This window comes from Stylophora pistillata, chromosome 6 (genome assembly GCF_964205215.1).
Source record: "Stylophora pistillata chromosome 6, jaStyPist1.2, whole genome shotgun sequence".
NCBI classification, from domain to species: domain Eukaryota; kingdom Metazoa; phylum Cnidaria; class Anthozoa; order Scleractinia; family Pocilloporidae; genus Stylophora; species Stylophora pistillata.
The window spans coordinates 11,126,485-11,145,758 of record NC_142524.1 but is presented as its reverse complement, the minus strand read 5'-3'; the positions used below and the strand labels follow the sequence as shown (position 1 = coordinate 11,145,758).

Below are 19,274 nucleotides of genomic sequence, written 5' to 3'. Positions count from 1 at the left end.
AAAGGAGGCCTAAGACCGGTCTCGCTGTCTCTGTATTTTCCCTCTCGTTGTGTATTTCGCTGCTGTAGCCTTTTTTCTCCTTTGTTTTGTTTTGTTTATTTTTTCATTTGATAGCATTTCTAAACGGGTGTTTTATCAGACAACGATAAGTCTTTTCAGCAAAAAAATTCTTTAATGTTATTCATCATGTAGTAAATAATAATTGGATGAGACATTTTTTTGCGGTAAACCTCTCAGATACTTAGCTTACGCGATGAACATTATCTTTTCATCACCTGCAATTTTATCTTTCATCATCCATAGAACCCACATGCAGAGTATTTAAAGTTCGACCAGGTTTACGAACGTACTTCAGGCAGCCCTGCACCTCTGATTTTTCCAATTCAAACAAAGATACCACGCCGTATTATAAACCCGGGTGGAAGCCATGGCCAACTTCCAACATTTCTACAAATTCACAGAAACTTAACAAAATTTGCCCAGAACCGTGGAGATATAAAGAACCCATGGGACTAGGAGACGCTTTCCTTCCGTATGGTGGCGGAGGTTACATAGCAAAGCTTGGGTACGATGCAACTACAGCATTAATGGTCAAAAAGAGCATGAAAGAGAATAATTGGATAGATAACAAGTCAGCTGCGGTTATTGTTGAGTTCATAGTATTTGAACCTGCAAATCTTTTACTCACCGAGGTCATGCTTCTCTTCGAGAAGTTCGCAAACAGTAGAAGAAATACAAGAATTGACGTAATTCACCAATACATCTTCCCGTCCACTGGTTCCTCTCTACGCTCATTCTATCGCGTGAGCATTCTTCTGTGGCTTATTTTAATACTAGTTTTATTTATCCTTGAAATCATCAAGGCGATAAAGCAAGGTCGAGCATACTTGAGAAGCTTTTTTAACTGGATTTCCATCTTGCAGATTCTTTCATCTTGTTGCGCGGGTTTGACCGTTTTTCTAAAAGAGAACAACTTAAAAGCTTTTCTTCAACAAATACGCAGAAATCCCTATGGCGATTGGAGCCCTTTCGAGCTGATCATATGGTCGAGTTTTGAGGGAATTATTTTGTCTATTGCTGTTGTGACAACAACCATCAAGTCCCTCAAACTCATACAACTCAATCGTCATGTCCATGTCATGAAATGGACCCTTCAAAGCGCCTGCCGGTACCTCTTGTCTCTCAGCATCATTATCTTAATGCTTTCTCTCGCCTTCGCACATTTCGGATCACTTCTGTTTGGAGCGAGTGATGAAGAATACGCGACACTATATTTTGCGCTGCGTACAGTACTCCAAATGGCCATCGGGATTGGAAAAATACAAGTTAATAAGATGAAAGGTGATTCAAGCGAATGGTTTGCCCCCATTTACCTGTTTGCTTGTATGTTAAGTTTGACAATCGTTTTCGTTAACACCTTTATTGCAATATTGGATGATGCGTTTCATCAAGCCAATGACAGACAGTACCCAGGGGAAGGAGTGATTGTGTTTATGAAGGAATGCGTAAAAGACTGGTTCAAGAAAACTAGAAATGTCGATTCTGTCAGAGGAGTATACAGAGAATCTCCGTTTCGAAAGACAATCCGGAGGGGGTCTTATAAACATTTCCTGCGGAAGGAAAGTCCTGCAGAAACTGACAGACTTTTGGGCTCTGAACGAAAGCTTCCAAATGAATCTTCAGTGCAGCTTACAGGATTTAAACGCCTGGATGACAAAGGAGACAATCATCACAAGAGTAGAGCCAAGCTCGCCGAAAGTGAAAGTCTTTTGAGTTACGAAAGTCTTGACGAAGACACTGACAACTTAGCAAGCCATCTGATCCTTTCTCAATCGGGTTCAACTAAATTTAAAAAAGAAAACTACACAACTAAGGTGAAAGATCTTACTGATGACGGTGAATATAAGCATATAATTGACGCAATTGGAGACATTTATCTCGAAAATCTATCAACCGAAGAGGAACTGCTGCTGTCTGATATCACAAGAATCATGAAAACCGTACGGTCCGATTTCTTGGCAGCACTCTGGAAAGATGAAGATTGCTATTCAGTGTCTTCTACTTCTCTATCATATGACGGTAGCTTTGAGGAACTGAATGAGTCAGCATCTATGCTGTCTTTGATTCAAGCCTGTAAGGACCCCTCGTACAGAAATGCTTGGAGTTATGTCCGCGGCATGCTCAGGAGTCAGGGTAGACGTCTCCACCGCAACCTTAGGCACCAGTCCAGGACTCACAGTGAGGAATTGAGAGAAAGCTACATATGAGTAGCACTCGAAAACTGAAAGGCTGCTCGGAGTTGGATCAAAACGTGGGGTAAATGTCTGATACCGATGAACGGAAAGTGGAAATATACAGAACAAAAACCAACATGAAGACAGAAAACGAAACTGACCGATGGAAAAAAAAAATTATCCCCACCAGCTGCTACATATTTCCTTGAAATTTAGTTATGAGAATTCGGTGTTAAATTAAGATAACAACTTCCACCTGATAACTCTAGGTATTCTCAGTACTTGTTTGCTTGATGATATATGGATATTATAGGGAGAAGTTACATGTTAATCACTTCTGGGGATAAAAGGGTTAACAATCATCTTGGTCCTTCCGCTCGTAACTCAAACGAAAAGACAAAACCCTTAAGGTGTATTTATTCCCGCGTTGCCAAATTTTCTCATACCCTGGATTTATCTTTTATCTTTGTTGCTATGAAAATATATGGCCTTAGAGGACGTTCTCTAGTTTTGAAGGCCATCGATCGGCTGACAAACCATCCACTGGTCGTGAGTGGAGAACTAACGAAATTAGACGTGCAAATGTCGTCAACACAGGATCTTTGCTGCTCTATGTACATAGTTTTTAATATTAGATCAAGGAGAGAGAATATTGCATAATGACATACAAAGGGTTGCACCTGGCCAAATTTTAATCGCGGCTATTTCACAAGTATAATATGTTATCATCGGTTGAATGAAGGTCTGTTTTAAATATGAAAAACCTTAAACTCCATGTACTATGTATTGTCTTCTTCGTTTAGAAAAGGATATCCTATAGCGATTCACAGCTCGCTATGGACATGTATAGACAATTCTTTTTAAAAATAGAATTAGAATTTAATTATTTATTATTATTTTTTAATCTTGCATATCTGTATCGTTATGAAACTGTTACGTGAATTATCCTCTTCTGTTGTTTGTAATAGGACACCTATTTCGAGAGCAATCGTCGAGGTTTGTTCTCAGTAATATATTTTAAATAGAAAATTGATCGCATGATATTATATTATTCCTTAGTAGACGTTAATTTAAAATAGCACCGACAATAACGTTAAAATATTAAAAAGGCAGCGCCTCAAACCTTCGATGAAACCCTAAAATCCTATTGATTATCAAATAGAACCCTTTTTCGTATTAGATTGTGCCCAGCTTTTACACTATTTTTCTTAACCTGTGAGTAGAACAAGAACCCCATGCTAATTAAAGCACGTTATAACAAGGAAAGCAAATCTCAATGAGAACTCTTAGTAAATATATATTAGTCTCAAGTACGGGAAAGTGAAAGCATCAAAGTCAAAATTGTTCTCAGACTTGTATCTGATTGGTTAAGGAAGAAGCGCTACAACTCCTGATTATATTCTACGTTTTATTGAGAAAATGTTCTAGGTATTAAAAAAGGTCTATGTTCGACGTGAACGAAAAACTGCTTCCCATTCCTTTACTCCAGTCGCTTTTCGATGAGCTTGCATCTTCTCTGTCATCGCCCTCCTCATTTATGCTACCAGAACTCCACTCATTTTGTGTAAGAAAGAAATTTGCTCCTATTTGAAGCAGAGTTTTTCTCACGTCTTTTAGCGAGTTGTACTCATCCACCAAATCAATATCTTCTATTTTCTCCAAAACCACCTCTTCGAATCTTACGTCTTCGGATGGCAAGCAGATGTACTCTTCAGCTGCTTCGTCGTCAAATTCGGAGTTCTTATCCAAAAGGCCGAAGACTTCTGCTTGCCTCTTATTAAATCGTAGTCTTCTGAGCTTATTTTCTTTTGTTGAGTGTTTAGTGTCATACCAAAAAATCCTTGCTTTTTCCATGAAATAGCGCCAAGCAAACCGAGCTAATTCAACGTCAGGAAAACGCCCTTGTTTAAGAAGCCTTAGCTGGCAATACGAACTGTGAAGAATACTAAAAAACATGTTCAGTAATATCATTGCAATAGATAACGAATACCCAAAGGTAAATAATTGAGCCATTACCTGGTTGGCCGCTTTAAGCTCGTTTGTGTACATGTTATTACCCAGGAGCCTTTCTAAGAGCATGATGAGGGATTTCGTCAGATTTGAGTAGGCTGACACATTGCTTCCGAAGAGAAGAGTACCGAGCTGTGTGTATGCGAGGATTGCAGCTGCGAACACCATTGAGTACGAAAATAGATGCTTAAATGCTGATTTCACAGTGTACGAGAAGTGACAGATATGATCATTGAATTTCAGCAACCTCAGAAATTTCACGGTAACAACGAAGACGACTAGAGACAGCAGCCACGTTTCTACAGCACACCACAGGACAATGTAGTCCGAGCTTGATGTGGCGAACGGATTCTCCCTAACACGCTTTACAAAATTACTAGTATATTTGGCCTTAAAGAAAAAGGAGACCAATGCAGCTGCAGCACCGATAACTTGAAAAACATCGATCAAGTTCCAGAAATGTGTTACGTACCTCCATCCTTGATTAAAAATGTTAAAAATCTCCATTAAAAGTAATCCAAGAAGGAAAACAATTAATAGAAAGTAACAAGCCAAATAAAACGACCGAAAACCAGGGTCTGTGGGGTAAAAAATCATTAGGGTGTCAATTCTGGTGCTCATCTTGGAGCCTCCTGTTGGATACCTCTCAAACAAGTACTTGGCTGGGCTGAAAAGTGTACTTGAGGGCTCATAAACGGTGAACTCAACAAATACTGCAAATGTTCTAAAATCAATCCAATCGTTGTTTTCTAGGTCATCGATTACCCCTAAAGCTGATTCAGCATTATAGCCAAGATCAGCGACATAGCCTCCACCATCGTAAGTGGCGTAGAACCCGTTAAAGGGGAGTGCTTCCAAGGCATGTGCTGTCCTGTATCGCCAGGGCTTAGGGCATACGTCATCAAATGAAGCCTCAAATTCGCTGATGTTATATATTGGTGTCCAGTCACGGAGATTGTACGTCGTCTTGTCTTCTGAATGAGAGCTATAATATGACAAGCATCGCTCCGTCTTAATGTAATCATCCGTCAAACATGATTCTGCAAGGAATAAAGAATGAAAAAACCTTCATGTAACCTTCCCGAAAGCTTGCTTATCCTCTAGTTTGACCAACTTTTACACTATCAACCTTCATGCCTAAACATCTGTATATGACAGAAAATCCTTTGGTCGAGATGAAAATACATTGCCCATCCGTTAGAGTTTTTGGATCGATTATTGAAGATCGGTTTCTTTTTCAAGACGCCAACGATTACTTAGCACTGTCTCTGATTTGTATCTAAAAATACTTTAATCATGAGCTGGCTTGCCTGGAGGTGGAAAGAGAGCAAAGCATGTTCCAAGACTAGCACCTATTCATGCTCAATTCAAGCTCAATACCTTATCAGTGATTGGCGCCCTAAACTGCCATAGACAGCTTTGAGGTCGCACAAGCCAGCTCTCAGACATACGAACCATACCTTCTCAACCACGCTAAGTGCTGCCTTAGACTCCTAACAAGTCCTTTCCTAGAACCGCATACCCCTACAAATTCCTGAATTGTTACACGTACCCGCTTTCACTCTAATCTGCCGGAGCCTGGGCATACCAACGAGGAAAGGATACCCACTGCTAATGAAACCTTCATTTAAATTAACCTGCTTTCCATTATACCACTCTGATAAGAAGAGGCCTGGCAGAAGTTTTCCTCGAGTCCATTTCCAAAATGCCGTGGTGTTTTTCATTCCCTGTGGATCCAGAATGAGGAGAAGATACAATTAGTTTTAAAATTAAAACTAAAGTTAAGTTGTCCGAACTTTGATGCTAAATCGTGATAACTACGAAAAGCGAGGAGGAGCTGTAATATACTTTGAATTACTGACTTGATGAACAACTACATGGTTTTTTTTTTTATGAAACCAATCCAAATACACCTGTCATCGTCCAAATGTGAAGCTTAAGAAAATCTCCACGAGAAAAGATGCACCACGGAAAAGGGCGTTACCCTGAACAGTATTCTTGCCAAAGTTGATGGATAGAGATTCATGATAGTATATTGATACTCAACGAGTTAGGTTGGTCATTTTGTTCTGTATTGTTATAGGTAGTAAAACTAAAGTGGCCCATCCAGGTGAAGCTCATCCCACTTTCCATAGCATGAAACGACCAAGACTGTTTCTACTCTCAACAGAATGGGATGCTACTCGATCGCAAGGTAACCCCCTGTATTTCATAAGGCTTCCCTAATGATTCGTGGATACTCATTAGTACTCCCCGATGGAGTGCGGTAATGTGGCAAGCTGTGAGAGGCATTATGTCTTGTCCAAGAGGACAAGAAAAAAACCGGGACAGGTCTGGACGGACTTCTCGGTCAGGAGTCCAGCCCACTAACCATTAGGTCACCGAGTTTCCCACCGATGAAGAAAACTAACCTCGTCAGATTTATTGAGTATATCCCCGATTGACTTTGTCAGGTGAAATCTTGAAACTTCCCTATTTCCATAGCATACCACAAATAGTAATAGGACAAAAAACAGAAAGAAGCTGATTTCCCGAACAGATCGAAACATCTTTCGAAGTTTTATCCAGAACCTTCGAGATGTCTGTAGCAAGTCCTCGTTTGGCGGTAGAACCATGATGTCTTCCTCGCACGGATTTTTTCGATGCGGCAAGCCACGCACCGGATCATGTTTCAGGGGTTTTCTGATTATGATCGATAGCAGCGAAGAAATAATTGCAATTTGAACAGGCTGCAAGATAAACACTTCTTGTAAAAAAGAAATGAGCATTGATGTGAGCCATTCATTTGAGATCTTCGCTCCCCATTGCTGGCTGTATAACACGGTGAAGAAAGCTGAAGACAGAATCGCAAGGCTGCAAAATACCCACGCTATGTATACAAAAACGTTTGGTAGTCGTTCTGGCGAGTTTTCCTCCTCGTGATCCTTTTGTTTTGTCTTGGGTCTAACGTTTCGAAAAACAGTTACAATGAAAACATTTAATGGCAGCGCAATTAGCCCACTTTGTATTCCAGTTTTCACCTGTGTCCAACTCATGGTCAACGGGCCAATTTGAAAGGTATCGCGAGGCTTCTGCCCAAGGTCATAGAAAATAGCATTTGTAATCATGGCCGAGAAAAACACAGACATGCAACATGAGAAACGCTGCGTCCGCGTAAAGGGGCTTTGAGGTGGTTTTGCGAATACAGAAATCCATAAGTGTCCATCAGTCAGTTGCTTTGAAGCTCGGAAGTAGAAAAGGTTTTTAAACGAAGAAACGTCTTTCTTGTTTGAACTCTTGAGCTCGACTTCGACCTCTCCCTCACCTCTTTCGACTGCCAGCCATTTTTTTGCGAGGATATACCATTTTTCCTGCGACTCCACTTCCGTTATAACGAGATCTTGTAAGAACCATCCAGGACTCTCGCCGCTATTGTCGTGCCACACTTTTACTTTGTAAAGTGGTCCCAGTCTTCTTGGCAAAGATATTGTAAATGTGTTAATACTTCCGCGAGAGAAAAACGATTTCTGGAAAGTTGGGTCGTTAAGGACGATCATATCACTGCACGAGTCCTCGCCGTAAAGTATCATTCCAACGCTGGCTGTGGTTCCATTGCCTATCCACATTCCTGTCTGAATGGATATGTGATAGAGATGTTGTCCCTCCTCATCGCCGGCCGGAAGATAAACGTTTGGTATTATCTAGTGGTAAAAACAACTTAAACAATCAATCTCTATCTGGCATAATAGCAACCTCTACTTATCTGTGTAACTGAAAATGTAAAGACGAGCGATTATTGAGATATCAATGAGGTCTCTCCCACAGAAAAGAGAAGAAAAATTCAGCATTTGACTAATCTAGTTTGGCACCCAAAGTGAGAAAGGGAATTCCTTCATCATTTGACAAATCTCACTGACAAGTTCTAAATAATTGTAATCGTTCTAAATGTTGTTGTTTAATTCCTTTTTCACATAATAGTTACTGTTTCTCAATGTTTCTTCAAAAATTAGCATCGAAAATATCATAATGTGGCAAAATACAAGCCGTAAGCATAAATTCATGCGAAACTGGAGATTTTTTTAAAGTTAAATTTATTCGCATGTCTGACTTCTTTACCCCTTCTGAATAAAAAGATTAAGGCAACCGTTTTTTTTACTGACCTTTTGTTTATCTTGTCTGTCCGCTCGACGGGTGAAGACGAGGCCAATAAGATAGATCAAGAGCATGCTGCATACCGTTGCTAGGACAACAAAGTTCTTTCTAAGATCTTTCGTAAACTCACCAAACACTTTGTGAAATTCAATTCTATTTGGTTCCACAAAGAACTCTCCGCCAAAAGAGGATAGGTGGTTACATTGGCAGTAAATATTTCCCGAAACAACTTCTGGCTCAATCTAAAGAAATAAAACCAGACATAATCAATTTTGAGAACGATAAAATATCACCGTTAACAAATTTCTTGCCCATAGGGGTGTGGTGGGCTCGTTTGCGACCCCATCATCACTCAACCCCCGGCAGACACAAGACAAGAAAGCATAATTGCAGAATTAATTTTTTTTTGTTTTTTAATCATCATTTACTAATGCTAGCAGCAACCCTTACCTTACAGCCCTCTTCGGTCCAATACTCCTTTTCTTCTGACCAATAAAAGCAACTTCCAATGGACACCACCAATGTGTAATTTAAATCAGTAGAAGCATTGAATTCTGGAAGCAAAATGACGGGTTTAGGTGTAGGGATTGGAGGCGGATCTTTCGAACCAACACAAGATCGTTTCTTCCGTCTTCCTCCATCTTTGCAATAGCTCCGGGGCCCAGTCTTAGCGGAGTGATCAACACTTTTTCGTGCTCTTTTGTGGAAAGGCATGTCTCCATAGGTACTGTTCACGTAATAATGTATCCCGATGTAGTGGATTCCTGTGTGGCCAGTATCAGAAGCATTGAAAGAAAAGGTGTAGTTATCGTTGCCACATTTCGGTTCCCCAAACTTACATGGTATTGCAACTGAAAAGGTGTGCATCCCCGGCGTGGGATAATCAGAAAAGCTCACATAAACACGCAGAGAGACAGGAGATGATGTCACTGGTTTCAGGTTTATAAAAACTACATTCTTTTCGTGAGGAATGTTGATTTCATGGTACTGTATAAGCTTAGAGTCGTTCATTTCATAGCTTGGTTTGACAAAGTAGTGCACTGTCTTGTTTAGTATATCACTGTTAGATCCATTGTTGGAATTCTGTGGTATGTACAGCTGCACTGGCTTCTTCAAGTTTGGTAAATACAAATTATTCCCTTTCTCAGGTTGAAGTACAACGTCAATAACCCATGATTTTACTGAAAGACAAAAAAAACAAGGCGTACCATTTATTCAAAATGTCATCTTACTTTGACATTGCTATAAGGTTCTTTTTTCGTTGGTTCGCCGATATGTTTGCCTTTACAAGTTTTACGTTAGCTTTTCCTCTTCAAGCTCACGAGTACGACTCCGGTCTTAGTATTTGACTTTTATGGTCACGCGTGTGGTTTCACAGAAACACCGTTTAAACCTCAAAAATATGACGTAACGGGCTTCATGGACAGGTCACAGCAATAATTCATTTCAAATATTATGGAGAATGGAAATCTGCAAATCTTGGTCCTCACCGCAGAATTTTGTTCCCCAAAACAATTTTAAAGTCGCACACATTCACGCATACGCAGTTTTAAGATCGATCGAATGATCGTAAGGAAAGACGCAAATTACAAGATGTGGCTTTTCACAGAGACCTTTTGATTCTTGTCATTTATGTGGTTCTCGCTAAGAGAACTGTGTTGAAACCCACCTTTTGAGTACTTTCAACAATAAATAAATCAACAACTCACCTCTTGCTGCACTAATGTGCCAAGTGTAAGGATTTATCTTGAATAACACCACCTTGCAAGTGAGATCAGTCCTGTTAACTCCTTCTGCATTATGTGTTTCTTTGTATATCGGTAGTTTAAACTTCGTCTCGTCGATTTTGACTGTTGCGTTTAACTTATCCCGCGCGAAGAGAACCATGGACAGAGAGCGAGTGTCAACAACTACAGGTTCATCAGCGGATTCGCTAACCATGAGGAATCTTCGAAGTTTCCATACAATTTTAAGAGCTTTCAGGGCAATTTCTCTTCCCTGTAAATGAAGAATAAATTAAATCGGGAATTTTAAACTATAGAGTAGTTGGCCCTTGACCAAGACTAAGTGAGGTAAAGTGCTGAGCATGATGCCACACAGTATTTGGCTTAGTTAAACCAGCTCGCTATGCTTTTTGGGGTTCTGCTAATTTCAACGTAAGATGCCATGGTTTAATAACAGCCAATCCAGAGTGAATAGTTATCCCAGTGAAGACTGTAAGTTTGTGAAGTAAAAACATTTCGTAATTAAATTGTCATTATCGAGTATTCTACAATACCTTAGTCTTGTTCACTTCGTACCACTGTTTTTCGATTGAAGAGCTTAGTCCATAGTTTCTGGCATCTTCAGAAGATATTCTCAAAATATTTCCCAACCCAAGTAATACGTTCGAACTGATTTTTGCCACCTCATCCGCATCTCCGCTTTTGTTAGCCAGGAAATTAGTTGCGTCCTCCAGAAGTTCCAAAGCCACTCCCTAAGTACGGAAGAAACTCGTGTCAGAATGCTGAATGTCCTCATTTCATTTGTTTACTTATTTATTTATGCATTTACTTTTTGTTGTCAATTCATCTAGAGATTGTTCATTTATCCATTTAAAGCCTAAAGACCGTCTTACGATATTCTTTCCCTTTTAAACAGGGATAGCTTCATATCTTAACTTGATAGCTATCTGGAAAACTGTAAACGAGGAAATTCACAACCGTGCTAAGGGATAAAATAGGTATCTCACTTTACCTGTGCAGCTTGAGAAATTTCGTCTCTTTCTTTGGTTGCCATGGCTACCTGCGTGGTAACTTTTGAGAAAATCTCCATATCGTCGATTCTTATTCCTTTCAGTGTGTAAAAGATGTTATCTTTCAGCTAGGCATAAGTAATAAAAGGGGATATTAGATAATTTTCCTCAAAAGGCATCCACGAGTAAATCGTGACCTTTTATGTGGCTTATAATATAGATATTGTTACCTTCCGAGCTGTTTTCTCTGGTATTGCATCGCTATCATCTTGCTATTAAATAAAGAGAAACGAAAAATTAGAATTTGATTTAATTTAGTTTAATTTAGTTAATTTAGTCCATTTTCACTGCATTAAGTTTTGCAGTGGGGAAGGACTAGAAAGGAACATAGGAACCATTCGTGCTAGTCCACCCTCCCACCCATTCCACCCCGGGGGAGGACATCCATCACACAGTAATCTCTTGTTTGGGAAATCAACGTCTCCTACCCCAACCCTGCAGGAGACGGGACCTCTATCTATTCGTCCCTATCCGAGAAGACTAGAATATCTAACCATTTCTTGATGTTATAAAAAGGTAGCAAATTCTTCTCCATTATTTTGAGACCCTGAGTGTTGGTCCGGCCGGGGCTGGAACCCTCGACCTCCCGCGCAACAGTCCAGCGCTCTATCCATTGAGCTAACCGGAGGCATAGCAAGCTAGAGAAATAATCATTTTCTGCTGAGTATCGGTTGAAATGGCTTTGCTTTTTACACACTAATTCAGAAAACCCGAGCCACTTCCATAACCAATCTGATGCAAAATTAAAACCAAATTGGTTATCTGTGTCCTTCCACCATTGTTTTTGATTGCAAATATCTCCTCTCGCCTTTCTCTTTTCCATTGCAATGTTGCCATTTCTTCTGACCGTCCCTGAAGATAAAAATTCTGTTGCTTTCAAGGATAAATACAAGGTAACTTACTGATCGCCTTGTCTGTTCCACAACTGACAGCACAGAGATCGCCACGTCACTTGCCTTGCTAAACTCACTCGAGTTTGCCAAGTCGTTGAATTTGTTCTTCGTTCCATTTGCAATCTTATTCAACGTTTCGATCACTGATTCGTGGTATCTCACCTACTCAGAATGAAATAAAACTGCTGAGACTACCGGAAAAAACACATCTTGAAAGTGTACACCCGAAACAAGCAGTGATGCAATCGTAAATCGAAAAAGTACAATCAAGCATAAAAAGGTGGTTTTGAAATACCAGTTAAAGTAAAAAAGAATAGAAATCCTGAAGTAGTCAACCTTCCCTATGCTAATTGCGATGACAGGGTTTTCAATTACCGACGATTACAATAAGACATCTTCCTATTTTCGTCGGAAAAAGATAAAAAGATAAATCTCCTGGATTTTTTTCCAGTTTCTCAAAGTTTGCAATGATAATTACTCCTGGTTAGCCGTGCCTTTGCTCGATGAAGATTCATTTCGTAGCCATCAATTTCGGAGAGGTCAGCGTGAATCACGTATTAGCATTCCCTAGAGATTATAGCAGATACGCCGTGATGATGTCATTACAACATCAAACAAAGCCATGTCAAGCAAAGAACTAATCAAATTGTAATCAGATTCCTTTTCAAAAAAACGGAACGCTCTAAAATCTACTCCCTCCCAACGTGTAGTATCCTAGCTCATTTCTTTGCTTGACTTTTATCCTAAGATCGAATGAAGCTTACTTGATTAAAAATAATAATGATAATCATTGTCTTACCTTGACTTTAATTTGGCTAGTTGTCATATCTCCAAGTTTATCCGTAACACGAACGTCCACCAGTAACTCAAAGTCCTTTGCTCTATCCCCCACGGGAAGATGTGTAGTCAGCGTGTTATTTATTGCCTTTGGGTAATTGATCACTATGCCAGCCTTTGTGTTGTAGCGATACTCATACCTTAGGGGTTGATCCTCGTCACGCCATCCAACGCAAGTTATATTGAATAACGTTTCCACTGCGAAACCGTCATTAGGCGTGACAGTACAGCCAACTTCATTTCTCATGGGCAAGGAATTCATAATAAACTCTTTTTCGTGGCCTTCGAGGATCAAATCATGTTTAACTTGAATTTCAATCGTAGCATTGATCTTTATCCGAGGTTCTCTGGTTTCATCAGAACTATTCCATAAGTGAAATGCCTTCAAGGAAAACATTCTCGATTCTCTTGGAGTTGAACGAGTAAATGCTGGTATATTTTTCCATCTACGGCTATGGTTTGTGGTGTGAAGAATGTAGACAAACCATGTTATATTCCTGATCAAATTGCATAGTTTGCCCTCACATTTAGGGTTGAGCTTCAACGGTTTGGATTGAACGACCTTATCACCGCAATTGGCTATACATCTATAATAAAAGAGTATCGTCACTGATATTATTATAATTATTAGTATTATTATTATTATCATTATTATTAATAGTTGTACGACAGGCTCAGCAGCAGAAACGAACTTATTTCTCCCAATAATAAGTTCACGTTTAGTACTAAACAGCAACATCTCCTCATTCACCCTTTGTTTACATTTGTAAATGAAATCTCATTTCGGTAAGATCCAATTACTTCTAATAGCCTCAGGAAAGGTTGTAGTCCGTAGTATCACACAAGTTTAAGACATTTTGTGCAATATATTGATTGCAACTAAAGTTGAAAACAATAAAAAATGCTAAAAATGCTTCCAAATTTAGGATTTGAATCAGTTTGTAAGTTACATCGAATTTCTAAGTTGACTTTAGTTCCTAAAAATTTCCAGTAGTGAAAATGCGCAGATATCTCAGACAGATCGATATTACAATGTATACTCTGCAATATCCTCGGGCTCGTTAACGCCAGCATTGGATCACATGGTGGATCTTTTCTTCTCTGACTTTGTTCGTATGCCATCCAATCTCATTTCGAAACTACGAAAAATATGACGGTCTAATTAATAGAAAGAGTGTCAAAAGACATTTCTATATTTACCTGAAAGTGAAGTTAACAGCTGGATTCACCTTAAGTACGTGAGTTGCTATTTTTCTCCTGTGTCCCTTTGAAATTAGAACTCTAAAATAATAGCTCTGCTTTGACTTTAGTCCAGCAACATTAACGACCAAACTTGTTCCGTTTTGGGTCATCTTTCCGTAACTGCAGCCCTCCTTCAGAGACATATCGTCTTTCTTCTGGCCACAAAACCAATTAAAATGAAGCACTCCATGGGCCAGGCCATCCGGATCATGTGACTGCGAAGCATTTAAGACTACTTCACCCAACTCTCCTTTACTAGTCTCCTGCCTGCCTTTTATCACTGCTGAAAGTTCTGGTAGTACCACCTTTAGGATGCTAAAAGCCTCTATCTTCTTTCCATTGAGAAGTGCAGTGTAACTGATGAATATTGAATAAGGAGTATTGCAATATCCACAAATCCGGCGAGGGTTAAATGTGAGATTCGTCCTCATGCTAATCGATGTAGGTATTCCACTTTCGCCACAAATTAATGACATTTTCCATAAGGAGGAACTTAATCTGCAGCGGGTTTCACAGCGAGATATGACGGGAAACAGTTCCGGGCGCGAAGTTGTTAAAACTTCCATGGTTAAAGATTTATTATTGACGATGTGTATATCAACATCAGGGAAGTAGCAACTGGACTTTGCTGAAATTAAATCAAAGATAAACTTGTTATTTTACAGAGAAAATGAAAATTCACACTTATATAAGGTTATAGTTTCCTTAAGGTCCTTCAAGACAGCTTCACCTACGATCTGAACAAGATTCGGGAGATCCAAGTCTGAGCCCTGACAAGAAGCCATCGAGTTATTTTCCTGGTGAAGACCTTAATCTTGCAGTTCCATTTTCTATACAGGAGTAAAAGTCGTTACCATCTAAACTGTTAGGAAATCTTAAGAATTTCTCGAAGGATATTTGCCTTGGAATAGCATCCTTTTCTTTTCTTTAGGAAGGGAAACAATACTTAAAGTAGGTTTATGCTGAATGAACAAGGGGAATATTCGGTGATTAAGAGCCGAAGAGTTGAAATCAGTTTACGTAATAATTCTTAACTCAAGCTGAGTGGCACGGTAAGTGATATGTTGCAACTTTCTGTGATATTTATGGATTTTCTAAAATAACTACTTGACAGCGAAAATTTACTATTTTACCAACCAGGAGAAAGGATTTCAATCTCTCCTGAGGTGAAATTCTTTTCCAAGGTACTAGACACGAGGGAGAAAGCTTCCTTGATGCAATGTATCTCCAACTCAGCGGAAACCAATGGCTCGTGGGACTTTGTAATTAATCTGTATGGGAAAAAAAAGAATGTAATTGTGATCTTTGTTCCTCATATCTGCTTCGTTACCAAGTTAGACAGTGTCTCTTTCCATTAAAAATCGAACGTCTCTTTATCGAATAAGAAAGGTTTTAAAGCTCATCTCAACCCAAGAGTAAAGAATGACCAAAACACTTAGCACACTCACCCAAAGCGTCGAAACGTCACACCCAGGAACCCTTGGGTGTTTTCTAAAACACGTTTTATCTGCAAGACAAATGAGCGCACTCGATAAATGAGCGAATATAGGAGACGCTATTACATAAGAAGTTAAAAGTTGCACAGAGTGGCATATTCAATATAGAATGTGCAAATGAAATGGTGTTCGATACATCCACATCTTTACTGGGTGTGTAAGGCATAAAATGTTTAAAGCGTAGCATCCCTCGAGGGCTCAGCTCCAAAATTTGAATACTCCTCCCCTTGAAACAGAAAGCATCTGCGATAGACCAGTGACTCTTAGACAGAGGGTAACACCTCAGTAATAGAGCTTTTACTGCAGACCAAACCAGCGTACGTCATTTATTGTAAGATTGTTCGAATGTACCTTGTCTTTAGATGTAGCTGACCAGTATGAATACAGTTCTCTTGGGTTATCTGAACATTTAGGATCATTAAATGCAGTAGGCTTCGATATTGTTAGCCTCGCCAAAAAGTAGTAACCTATGGATGAACCAGACTTGTGTTTAGTAAATAACTCGAACTGTTAAGTGTTTTCACTCACCGCATAATCAGTTTTCACTCACTGCATAATCATATGAACAATAGCTGAACATAATGATGAAAGAGCTTATTTTCAAGTTTTTGTTTTGCTTCCTTTCCACACCACTAAGTCTAAGTGCTTCATTAGGGAAAATTTGGCAGCCTTTAGGATAACGTTTCCGCTAGAAACAGTCATGCTAAGAGAAATGATGGACTCCTTTGCCGCAAAATACACCAATGTTTCCAGTAGAATTAAAAGATGTACCAGCGGGGACTTTCTTCACTTCCCGCCTATTCTTCTCTTCAGAGTGCCAGTACAAGCAAATGTTTTGAAGATTGACTGGTGTTTCAAGCAAATTTCTTTCAAAATGTCCTTAAAAGTTTATGTTAAATACCATGATAAGTTAAGTAACTATAAAAAAAAAACTGAATAAGGGCTGATAGTTTCTAAAGAAACTGTTTGGGGCTGCGTCGGTGGGGGTAACGAAATAATTTCAATATATAAACAAAGTTGAAATGGTTAATTGGCCACCGTTAAGATTATACAAGCTGACGTTTCGAGCGTTAGCCCTTCGTCGGGGCTTTTATAATCTTAACGAAGGCCAATTTACCATTTCAACTTTGTTTAAAAAAAAAAAAAAACAACTTCGGAGAGCAGTTTTGCCAAGACCTCTTAAAGAATTGACGCAAAAGAGTAAAATGTAACCAGACTTACCGGGAGCACAACCATAAAGTCGCATTCGCATGCCAATGTTATTGTTCCATCTCAGCGGTATCACTATTACCTGGTTCGTAATAACCGGAAGTGGGACGTAGTTGTATTGTTGTGTAAAAATGTTGTAGTTTCCGGTGAAGTTCTGGAAGCATAGAAATTCCACGCATTAAAGAGTTAAAGTACTTCCAAGGAACAATTTGATTTTTGAGGCTCTAGGCGTTTGTCGTGTATGGAATATATGTTGCGTGTCCGTTGCCACTGCTAAGACAAATGGAAACTTCCTGTTGCAGTGGATAGTGATAAAGAAAAGCAGGTGCAATTTCTTCAACGTGTTTAGAGCTTTATCTTGCATCATCGCATTTTAATTCCAATTAATTTTGACAAAATGAATGTAAATATTTCATAAGATAAGGATCGGGTGACGTTTAGTGGCCGGTATCATTTTATATTCTTCCCCGTTGGAAACGTGGCTGCGAAAAAGCTGTTGTCTATGTTGCCTCTAGCACGGCGTTATGATTTTTATGTTCGTGGCTTGGAATGGATATATCGACATAAATAGACTGTGTTTCTAACTTTTCGCTATTAATGGGGCTTGATTCCAACTCGCTCAAAAATATTTTCAGTGACTGAAGGACAAACGACTCAAGCACATACTGTTTCCCTTAATGGTTGGTACAAAAAACTCGTGTGACAGTTGTTTGAAAGCCACTTTTCCCGAAGTTGGGGGATAATACCACCTGCCGTGCTTAAAAATGCTCTCTTGTGAAGGAACTTCACCACGTTATGTACAAAAAAGAACAACCTTAAAAATTTGACGTCTCTCTTCCAAAATTATATTTTTATCTTTTCAATCCACAAAATTCCTTGTTGTCAAATGGATTATTGCTGCCTTCATTTCCCGGATCAGTAAGTTTCAATTCTTGACAGATTTCATAACGTATCGCAACTCCTGCTCACTTTACAATACAAAAATGAAATCCAAAATATTTCAAATCAATGCTGTCGGCCCAGATCAAAGAAATAAGCTTAGGAAAGAAATATCGAATACATCACCGATTCTGTAAAAATATGTTTGTATACTGCATATTGTATATTTGTATAATACATTCATTGCATTCGTTTTCATTTCCCACATCTAAAGACTCTAATTAAACACAATTTATGAACTATTCATCGAAGAGACGAAAGACAACTCTGCCTGAGGGTTTTTAATTAAAACGCAGTTATTAATACTCGCGCTGAAAAAATCAACTGAGTAATCCTTGCAAAAGCGGTCTGTAACGCCCGAAGGTAAATGCTCGAGTCAATCACATTATAATTCTTGTCAATCAATATCCAAACATGGCCATTAAACGCAAAATATGTTAAATATTTTTTTAAGCGGAACCAGGTGAAAAAGTTTAAGTCCGCAGATCTTTACAAGTCTTTATGGTTTTCTTGAACTTTAGTAGTTTTTGATGAAGCACGAAACTTTATCAAAAGAGGAATAATTTATAAACGCAAACATTCCTTTCTTTATGTTAATAACATGACATTTGAATTTAAATCGAGATAATTAGGATAGTTATGGAGTATTACCTTACTGGGTTTTTTACTCTATTTTGAGAGCTAAGCACATTTAGATAGGGACATACTCTTAAGCTTCTTTCCAGGAAACATACGATATTCATAAAGAGAAAATGTTTCGCTTGACTTCCACGAGGCACATATGACACCATATGTTCATGTAGAGGGAAAAAATACAGATACAACACCAAATCAACTTTGAATAATTACAACATACTGAAATAACCACACGTCTTACCTTCAATTCTCCACTTGTTTCTTTGAAGCTCAAATACTCTTTTGCAGTAGAATACATCAGCATATAATCTGTGATCCATTCTTCCTTATTGGAGTCATTGTATCCAAGCGTGGAAATACCTGTAACTATACTCTCGTTTCGTAATTTGGCTATGATCCATGTCTCATTTCTCACAAAGTTAGCGCCATTTTGTAATCCTCGTTTTCTCTGATTAATTTTCTGAAGCGGTCTTCGAATGGCTACTGTGATGCCTGAAGCCGAATGGACGGCAAACTCATGGTCGAAAAGCATGGAGACTTTTTCAATTTCCAATGGAGATCTACAGTTGGCTTGTTAAAGAAAGATACACGTTAGAAGAGTCTTAAAATGACTTCCCTTATCAAAAATTACATAATATTTTCCATTCCTACTCTCAAATCCTGGCATTTTAAATCGCAACCTACCGGTCAATTTTTCAATCCCGAGTGGCTTGCTAAAGGCTTTTCCAAGTATGATGGAAGCAAAGACGTTGAAAAACAAAATTGATTCCATCTGTAAAAACGTTGGATCCTTAGGCCGTAAATCCGACCAAATCCAAAAAACATCTGAAAAAACCTGTTGAGATGCTTTCAT

General features: G+C 38.9%; 1 protein-coding gene and 1 pseudogene across 3 annotated transcripts in view; one reads left to right on the top strand and one right to left on the bottom strand.

Annotated features, from left to right (window-relative positions):
- The window catches only part of LOC148728225 (polycystin-1-like protein 2), an 18,564-nt pseudogene extending 15,269 nt beyond the window's left edge, over nucleotides 1-3,295 (top strand). The window contains exon 16 of the transcript XR_016002571.1: nucleotides 304-3,295. The product of XR_016002571.1 is annotated as a polycystin-1-like protein 2 (transcript). The remainder of the gene's footprint in view (nucleotides 1-303) is intronic.
- LOC148728224 (polycystin-1-like protein 2) lies at nucleotides 2,909-19,274 on the bottom strand. Of its 2 annotated transcripts, none has more exons than XM_088763454.1 (18): nucleotides 19,106-19,274; nucleotides 18,663-18,991; nucleotides 16,859-17,000; nucleotides 15,989-16,104; nucleotides 15,590-15,648; nucleotides 15,279-15,412; nucleotides 14,100-14,769; nucleotides 12,862-13,486; nucleotides 12,072-12,224; nucleotides 11,340-11,381; nucleotides 11,112-11,237; nucleotides 10,654-10,851; nucleotides 10,085-10,373; nucleotides 8,826-9,556; nucleotides 8,384-8,617; nucleotides 6,656-7,924; nucleotides 5,797-5,971; nucleotides 2,909-5,284 (listed from the first exon to the last, which is right to left on the bottom strand). In XM_088763454.1, exons 1-18 carry the CDS (start codon nucleotides 19,272-19,274, stop codon nucleotides 3,666-3,668), a joined length of 7,080 nt encoding a protein of 2,359 aa, XP_088619580.1. In that variant the 3' UTR covers nucleotides 2,909-3,665. The 2 variants fall into 2 exon arrangements, with proteins under 2 accessions (XP_088619580.1, XP_088619581.1); XM_088763455.1 differs by having other exon boundaries at nucleotides 5,121-5,284; nucleotides 5,882-5,971.